The sequence below is a fragment of the Nycticebus coucang genome, chromosome 9 (genome assembly GCF_027406575.1).
Source record: "Nycticebus coucang isolate mNycCou1 chromosome 9, mNycCou1.pri, whole genome shotgun sequence".
NCBI classification, from domain to species: Eukaryota; Metazoa; Chordata; class Mammalia; order Primates; family Lorisidae; genus Nycticebus; species Nycticebus coucang.
The window spans coordinates 51,379,006-51,388,387 of record NC_069788.1 but is presented as its reverse complement, the minus strand read 5'-3'; the positions used below and the strand labels follow the sequence as shown (position 1 = coordinate 51,388,387).

The following is a 9,382-nucleotide window of genomic DNA, read 5'->3' as shown; positions in this document are numbered from 1 at the left end:
TTAGAATTTAGAGAGGGAGGTCCCTGATGGAATGGCTATCTTTCCAAGGGGAGGCAACCATGAAGATGAAAGCCATTTGCTAGAAGCAGAAGTTATTGAAAAATGTTGAAGCAGAAATACAGAAGAAACCTGGGACATTCATAATGTCATGGATCTGCTATAACCACCTTAAACTGCCCCTAAAAAGATACAATCTTGGGTGGCGCCTAGGACTCAAGGAGTAGGGTGCCGGTCCCATATGCCAGAGGTGGCGGGTTCAAACCCAGCCCTGGCCAAAAACCACAAAAAAAAAAGATACAATCTTAAACTGATTGGTTACTGTTAGTATTGACACTTTCTCAATAAGTTTACTGAATGACTCATGTTCATTGAAAATAATTTCAATAATTATTAGGGCACCAGGACAGATTTCTTAGAAAAATTATAAAAATAAGTGTGCAAATACTGATGACTTAAAAACTTTTTTTTTTTTTTGAGTAGAGTGCTATGGCGTCACAGCTCACAGCAACCTGTAGCTCTTGGGCTTAAGCAATTCTCTTGCCTCAGCCTCCCAAGTAGCTGGGACTACAGGCGCCCGCCACTATGCCCGGCTATTTTTTTGTTGTTGTTGCCTTGTCATTGTTGATTAGCAGGCCCAGGCTGGGTTTGAGCCCACCTGCCTTGGTGTATATGGCTGGCGCCCTACCCACTAAGCTTCAGGCACTGCCTGAGTTAAAAAATTCTAAAAGAGATATATATTACTCCAAGTCCTTTTTTCAGTCTTTGCCAAAAGGCAAACACAATTTTTTGCATACTTTTAATCACCGCACAGATACAAAATTGATGTAGTATTTTTTACTTAACTTTATGCTATAAACATTATCCCATGTCAGAGTTTTAATTTTTCTTTTAGGTGCTTCAGAATGGTGCTCATTAGTGAATGTCTCAAAACAACATAAAGCAAAATATTGCCTTTATTTTTTGTGTGTGCAAATGTCTCAAAGTATATGTGTAAAGGCAAACTGAAGTTATTTGAAAGGAAATTGAATTCCAGCTTGCCCTCAGAGTTCTAAAAGTATAAGTACAATTGGGAAACTGATGTTAAGTGACTCCTGACATGATGCCATAAGTGTAAACATCACCTATGTGATCTTCCAAATAGGACTATCCTGAATCTCATCATAAAGAAACAATCAGATTAATTCAACTTCTGGGGCATTTTATAAAATAATTACCCTGGACTCTTCAAAACTATGTTAAGAAATAAAAAACAGTGGACAAGGATTGACTTAATCCATTTGTGCTGCTATAACAAAATTCTAATCTGGTTGTCTTATAAACAACCAAAATTTGGAGGCTGAGAAGTCCAAGATTAATATGCAGGCAGATTTGGTGTCTGGTGAGTGCCTGATATCTGGTTCACAGATGGCATCGTCTAGTTGTGTCCCCATATGGTGGAAGGGGCAATGCAGCTCTCTGGGGCCTCTTTCATAAAGGTACTAATTTCACTCATAAGAGATCGGTCCCACCTCCTAACACCATCACATACATGATTACTTTTTAACATAAAATTTATGGAAAGACACAGCATTCACACATAGCAGGAGCAAAGGTAGAGAAACTGCTCTAGATTGAAGACATTAAAGTGTTGTGATAAGTAATGCAATGCATGATCCTTAAATGGATTCTGGATTTTGAAAAAACTCAACACCTTCAGGAAAATGATTGGTACACACTGGCAAAAACCACAAAAAACCCAATCCTACTTCAGTGACATTTGTGGAACAGTTGAAGAACTATGAACATATCCTGTATATTAGATAACACTTTCTAACATGTAATAACATTAACATTCTTGAGGGTAAGGACAATATTTTATTTATAAAAAAAAAAAAATGTCCAGGGCGGCACCTGTGGCTCAAAGGAGTAGGGCACTGGCCCCATATGCTGGAGGTGGCGGGTTCAAATCCAGTCCTGGCCAAAAACTGCAAAAAAAAAAAAAAATGTCTAAAGCCAGCTCATGCCTATAATCCTAGCACTCTGGGAGGCCAAGGTGGGAGGAACTCTTGAGCTCATGAGTTCAGGACCAGACTAAGCAAGAGCATTTCTACTAAAAATAGAAAAATTAGCCATAGTGGGGGCCTATAGTCCAGCTACTTAGGAGGAGAATTACTAGAAGAATTACTTGAGCCCATGAGTTTGAGTTTGATCTGAGCAAGACCAGGGCACTCTTGTCTGGGCAACAGAGTGAGACTTTATCTCAAAAAAAAAAAAAAAAGAAAAGAAAAAAAGTCCCTCTATTTGGGCATTAATTAAGCATTTAGAAGTTAGAGTCATAATGTCTGCAATATTATTTCAATTGAGTGCAAAATAAAATCTTTTTTTTTTTTGAGACAGTCTCACTATGTCACCCTCAGTAGAGTGCTGTGGCATCACAGCTCACAGCAACCTCCAACTCTTGGGTTTAAGCGATTCTCTTGCTTCAGCTTCCCATGTAGTTGGGACTACAGGTGTCTGCCACAACATCCGGCTATTTTTTTTTTTTTTTTGTAGTTGTCATTGTTGTTTATCAGGCCAGGGCTGGGCTCAAACCGCCAGCATCAGTGTATATGGCTGGTGCACTACTCACTGAGCTATGGTTGCCAAGCCCCAAATAAAATCTTAACAATAAATAATCTAGGTAAATGCTATATGGGTGTTTATTCAACTTTTTAAAATAGGTTTTAAAGTTTTAAAATAAAAATTTGGAGAAAAGGTTGCAGAAAACAATTTTGAAAAATAATAAAACATTACCTGTGAGAGCAAATTTCCTTTTTAGCATTTAATATCCAGTGCTTTTCATAATGATTAAAGTGTATTATTACTTCAAAAACTTACCTATTCTCTTAAAGCTCTTCAAATGTATTTCTGTGTTCTCTACTAATGAATATTTGCTCATCTATAATAAAACTTACAAAATGAAAAGTCCAACCCCCCCAATAAAAAGGTATGGTTGACATTTATTTTTATTCTTATAAATACATGTTTGTACTACTGCCTTTTCTGTTATGTTAGGGTTCAAAACACTACTTGCATACAGACCAAAATTGACTGGCTTCCTGTTTTTGTATAGGAGGAATGGCTTGAGGGAGGAATAGTTTTTATATTTTTAAGTGGTTCGGGGAAGATCAAAAGAATAATAAAATTTAGTAACATGAAAATTGTATGAAATTCAATTTCATGTCTATAAATAAATATTTATTGGAATACAGCTATCTTCATTCATTTATACATCATCTATGACTACTTTTGTCTTACAAGGGCAAAACCCCAGTTAAGCAACATGCTCTTTACCCCAAAAGAGGATGTTATTCTTCTCATGAGATCTCTATTACAAAATATTGTACCAAATTATAATTTGAACAATAAGATAATTATATTTATCAATACAAAAAGTGGAGAAATTTGGTTTTTCTTATGCTATTAGTACATACATAGTATTCTCAATTGTGCCTCTTCGTCCCCAAAGCCTGAAATATTTACTATTGGCCTTTTACAGATAAAGTTTGCTAACCTCCATGCTAAGGACCTAATGTTACTGGAACCTCTCTGGTAGGTCCTTGATCTCAGTGATTCAAAGTGTGAATTCACAGACCACCAGGAGTTAAGCAACAGGACAGCTTTTATTAATGGAGAAGAGGCTAGGCATGGTGGCTCATGTCTGCAATCATAGTGCTGCAGGAAGACGAGGCCCAACGGAGAGAAAGAGCACCCAAACATCATGTTTATAAGAAGAAGGGCTTTATTCACCAGCTAGAGCTTACAGCATAGAAGAATTCCAAATGGCCATGCTCCCTGACTGGCTTGGTCTTTCCCTTTTTATCTCCAGTCAAAAAGTTCCAACCCACAGGTACCTTACATTGGCCAGTTTGAATCAAGCAGGAGATGCTATTCCAGCCCCTACAGAATTACAGGATTTCACAGAAGTGGAAATTTCCAAGTTTGAGGAAGTTAGGTTTACAAATTTCCAAGAGCTGAGTCACCATGGAGAGGACTCTGCAGGTGTATCCTTGTGGTCTCCTCAAGAAGACGACCTGTTCTCCTAGACCTTACCCTTCTCAGGTATCCTCTCTCACTAGCACTCTGGGAGGCTGAGGTGGGTGGATAGCTTGAGCTCACAAGTTGGAGACCAACCTGAGCAAAAGCCAGATCCACCCCTACTAAAAATAGAAAAACTGAGGGAAGAGGATAGCTTGAACCCAAGAGGTGGAGGTTGTTGTGAGCTATGATGCCACTGCACTCTACCCAGGGCAACAGCTTGAGGCTGTCTTAAAAAAAAAAAAAAAAAAGAGGATAGCGAGGCATTGTGGCAGGCTCCTGTAATCCCAGCTGCTCGGGAGGCTGAGGCAGGAGAATCGCGGAAGCCCAAAAGCTGGAGGTTGCTGTGAGTCCTGTGACATCATGGCACTCTACTGAAGGCGGTAAAGTGAGACTCTGTCTCTACAAAAAAAATAAAATAAAATAGAAAGAGAAGGAAGATAAAGCCTCTGGTTAAGCCAAAGGGGTTCTGTACAAGGTAGCCCATTTCACCTCTCCATCTAGGGGATTATATGCAGCTTTTATTTCCCTGTGGACAAGGAGGTCTGAGAAAATGGAATGTATATCTAAAGTATGTCACAACTGTTTGGCACCAGGGCCTGTGGCAGAAGTTTTACTTTAAAACTGTCTTTGTGTAGGAATTTGGTCCTGTTTGGGGCATTCTGTCCCTCCTCCGGAGTGACAGCTTTGATGGAACATTTGATCAAGCTGGTTTATAAACTTGTTTTGGGGCCCAGAAAATGTGGTCTATGTTCAGACCTAGGTGAAGGGAACCTGCATCAAAAGCTTTCCTAAAGGTAAAAAATATATATTCTAAAATCCATTTTCTGGCTGGGCGAGGTGGCTGATGCCTCAGGAGTTCCAGACCAGCCTGAGTCAAGAGCAAGACCCTGTCTCTACTAAAAACAGAAAAAACTAGCCGGGCATTGTGGCAAACACCTGTAGTCCCAACTACATAGAAGGCAAGAGGATCACTTGAGCCCAAGAGTTTGAGGTTGCTGTAAGCTATGACACCATAGCACTCTAGCCTCAGCAACAGAGTGAGACTGTCTCAAAAAAAAAAAAAAAAAAATCCACTTTCTATGCACCTCTGAAAGGGGGGTCCATCAGTCAATTTGTTAATACTGCCAGGGCATTCCAGCCTGGGGCAACAGAGCAAAACCCTGCCCCTCGCCTAAATTATTCAAATAAATAAAAAATAAATCAAATAATATTAAGTAAATGAGACGTGATGATGACATACTTGATGGCATACAAAAGTAACTTTGTCTTGTACAGCCTTAGGCCTGTTAAATTAATACTTGTTTCAAAGACTATCTCCAAAAAATGATTGGGGTGGGGCTTTGATGAGGGGTGTCTGACCTCCCTTGCCATGGCCAGCAACTCAGCTGTAGGATTTTTCTGGGGGCCCCTTGGCCAAGAGGGGGTCCATTTAGTTGACCACAGGGTTAAGATATTTAGTTCATAATACCAATTCTTATCTCGTTCAATCACATTACTAAAATTCTACTTAGAGCAAATGATACAGTTTGGTCTTATTCAATTAATCTCCCCATTTTATTGGTCACAGTCACACACGCGGCTTCGCTCTGGAGCCGGCAACCACAGGAAAGCGGAAGCCGTGTGCGCGAGTCGGGGAGGCGTTCCTAGTGCGCCTGCGTGTGCAGGAACTGACTTCCGCCTTGGTGTCTGTGCTAACCGCCGGCTGTTGACCGTTTGAAGCGCCGCTTATGGCTCCAGTATCTCGGCCCCGTTATTCCGACGACACCTTGGACTCCCGAAAACCACCAGGGAGCTCTTCGGGGAGCCCACCATCCACTCAGTCCAGACGCTCCCCCTGGTATGGCCGTTCACGCTCTCACTCCCGCGGCCGTGAGGGCCTCAAGCCTCCGTGGAGTGAGTCGAGCGTAGGCGCTTCCTACTCCCTCAGCCGCTCAGAGTCTCGAGAGCCGCCCCCAGAGGCCCGCAACTCTAACTCCTCTGCTCTCTGCTATGGCGAATACCGCTACCATCACCACCACGGTCCGGGCAACCGGCAGTGGGCCGAAGACTATGAGAAGGAGAAGGAGGAGAGCTACCGCCAGAGGAGGCTGAAGGAGAGGGAGAGGATTGGAGAATTGGGAGCGCCTGAGGTGTGGGGGTTGTCTCCAAAGTTTCCTGAGCCAGATTCTGATGAACATACCCCAGTTGAGGGTGAAGTGGTAAAGAATGAGAAAAGCAGTTCAGATTCTAGCTCTGAAGAAAAAAAGAAAAAGAAGATCAGCCGTTTAAAAAACAAGAAGAAAAGAAAAAGTAAGTCATCTAAGAGAAAACATAGGAAGTATTCTGAAAATAGTGACAGTGATTCAGACTCTGACACGAATTCTAGCTCTGAAGATGATAAAAAGAGAGTAAAAAAAGCCAAGAAGAAAGAGAAGAAAAAGAAACGCAAAGCAAAAAAACCCAAGAAAAAGAAGAATAAAAAGACTAAAAAAGAATCCAGTGATTCAGAAGACGAGTTGCCAGAAGATACCTGGATTGAGCAATCAAAAACTGCAGATACCATGAAATTAATAGGTCCAGAAGCACCTATAATACATACCTCTCAAGATGAGAAACCTTTGAACTATGGCCATGCTCTGCTCCCAGGTGAAGGTGCAGCTATGGCTGAGTATGTAAAGGCTGGAAAACGTATCCCACGGAGAGGTGAAATTGGATTGACAAGTGAAGAGATCGCTGCATTTGAAAGCTCAGGTTATGTCATGAGTGGCAGCAGGCATCGCAGAATGGAGGCTGTGAGGCTGCGTAAGGAGAACCAGATCTATAGTGCCGATGAGAAGCGAGCTCTTGCGTCCTTCAACCAAGAAGAGAGACGAAAGAGAGAAAACAAGATTTTAGCCAGCTTTCGAGAGATGGTGTACCGAAAGACAAAAGGGAAAGATGACAAGTAAGGACTTGTATTTTGCATAGCAGGACTTTTAACAACAAAAGTCTTATATGAACAAAAGTAGAAAAATATTTTCCAGTGCTGCTGTACTTGTAATGTTAGTAATTCCCTCGGGAAAAAGCTGCATTTTTAAATACCTTTAGCAATTTATTGTTTCTTGTTTTTAACTTAAGAAAATGTGTGTACATGGTTTTAAAAACATTCAAACATTGCAGGAGGAGAGTTAATAGGTGATTCTTTCACCCCGGTTTCTGACTTCTCTCCCCAAAGAAATCTCTTTTGTGCCTTCTACATCTGTCTATAAGTTCTGTGTATATACAAAGGTATATGTTGAAGGATAAAGGTTAGAGCTATTATTAAAGTTTTTTTCTCCTTCTTGCTTTGACCTTTTCTCTCTCTTGGAGGGCTTCATTGCCTTACTTAGAAGCTATTCATTTGCCCCAGGGAGGACCAAAACAACCCCAGAAAGAACAAAGGATTCAATTGCATTTATCCTCTGAACGCAGTTAGCAGACTGGGTTAGAAAATGGTGGTGGGTGGGGCATGGTGGCTCACTCTTGTAATTTCAGCATTCTGAGAGGCTGGGGTAGGAGGATTGCTTGAGCTCAGGAGTTTGAGACCAGGATCCTGAGCCAGAGCAAGACCCTGTCTCTACTAAAAATAGAAAAAAAAAGTTAGGCATGGTAGTGCTTGCCTGTAGTCCTAGCTACTTGGGAGGCTGAAGCAGGGGGATTGCTTGAGCTCAAGAGTTTGAGGTTGTTGTAAGCTATGATGATCCCACGAGACTTTAGCCTGGGCTACCGAGTCAGTTCCGAAAAAAAGGTGGGGGGGGGGGGATACTAGCTCTTATAACTTAAAAGTCTAGATAGAAGATGGGTTTTCTCCATGACTTTCATCAACTTTTTATTTTTTGGAGACAGAGTCTCATTCTGTCACCCTGGGTAAAGTGCTCATAGTAGCCTCAAACTCTTGGGTTCAAGTGATCCTCTAGCCCCAAACACCCAGTTAGTTTTGTTTTTTGATTTTTTTTTTTTTGTTTTTAGCAGAGACAGGATCTCACTGTTGCTCAGGCTGGTCTCAAATTCCTGAGCTCAGGCAATTTACCTGCCTCTGTTTCCCAAAGTGCTAGGATTATAGATGGGGGACACTGCGCCCAGCTACAGTTGGTAAATATTATGAAACACTATATATTTTTTCATGGGTGATTATTTTGTGACCTTAATCAGTTATATAAAATAGTATCTCATGAAACGAGGATTACTTGAGGCCAGGAGTTCAATACCAGCCTGGAAAACATAGTGAAAACCCTGTCTCTAAAAAAATTAAAATTAGCCAGGTTTGGTGGCAGACACCTGTAGTCCCAGCTGTTTGGGTAGCTGAGGCAGGAAACTCATTCATGCCCAGAAGTTGGAGGCTGCACTGAGCTATGATCATACCACTGCACTGGTGCTCTCTACCCCGGGATGACAGAGTGAACTGTGTCTCAAGAAAACAAAACAAAAAAACCCCACACACATCTTGAAGTTCTAAAAATTTCTTTTTTTAGCTACTTTAATGAGAGTTTTGATTGTCCTGGGCTATCCAGTGCCATGCCCATAATTTCATGCCCATAAAGTCCTTGATAATAGGACTGACAGATCTAAGAAACTAGCCATGGTAGAGTGTTTTAGAGAGGGAGCATATCAAATTTTATTTATGTTTATGCTTTAGAAGATTTTGGGGGAAAAAAATCTCTTTTGTAGAGAGGAAAATATTAAATTAGATATACAAATTTTCTTTTTAAGAAAGGTATTAACTTCTAATTAGTGAAATATTTATATTGACTGGATTTGTTAGCCTAATGAAAAGCATTAAATATATTTAATTTTCACTTTTAAAAGATATTTTCTAACATCCAAGGAGAAAAGATAACTCATAACGAAACTAGTTTTTTCTCTTCTGTTATGATAGTTTCAATGCTCAAAACACTAAATAAACCATATTTGTTATAGTGCAATGGTTTGTATGATATCTAATATTTTAAAACTTCTATCAACTGGGTGGCACCTGTGGCTCAGTGAGTAGGGCGCCGACCCCATATACTGAGGGTGACGGGTTCAAACCCGGCCCCTGCCAAACTGCAACAAAAAATAGCCGGGCGTTGTGGCGGGCGCCTGTGGTCCCAGCTACTGGGGAGGCTGAGGCAAGAGAATCGCCTAAGCCCAAGAGCTGGAGGTTGCTGTGAGCTATGATGCCATGGCACTCTTCTGAGGGTGACAAAGTGAGACTCTGTCTCTACAAAAAAAAAAAAAAATCTTCTATCAACTGATTAAGCAGAAAAGTTGGTTAAGATTGTTTAAAGGGTTCATTTTATTCAAAGCTATAGAAACCTAACCTGGGAGTTGAAATACTACCAGGATA

The 9,382-nt window shown here is 40.9% G+C and overlaps 1 protein-coding gene across 1 annotated transcript; it reads left to right on the top strand.

Annotated features, from left to right (window-relative positions):
* Positions 1-5,732: 5,732 nt before the first annotated feature.
* On the top strand, positions 5,733-8,964 carry NKAPL (NFKB activating protein like). Its single transcript, XM_053602334.1, has one exon. The coding sequence runs from the start codon at positions 5,787-5,789 to the stop codon at positions 6,984-6,986; it is 1,200 nt and encodes a 399-aa protein (XP_053458309.1). The 5' UTR covers positions 5,733-5,786; the 3' UTR covers positions 6,987-8,964.
* Positions 8,965-9,382: the final 418 nt, after the last annotated feature.

Bases quoted from the DNA above. Each gene is read 5' to 3' on its own strand.
- NKAPL (XM_053602334.1), top strand. From the start codon at position 5,787: ATGGCTCCAGTATCTCGGCCCCGTTATTCCGACGACACCTTGGACTCC.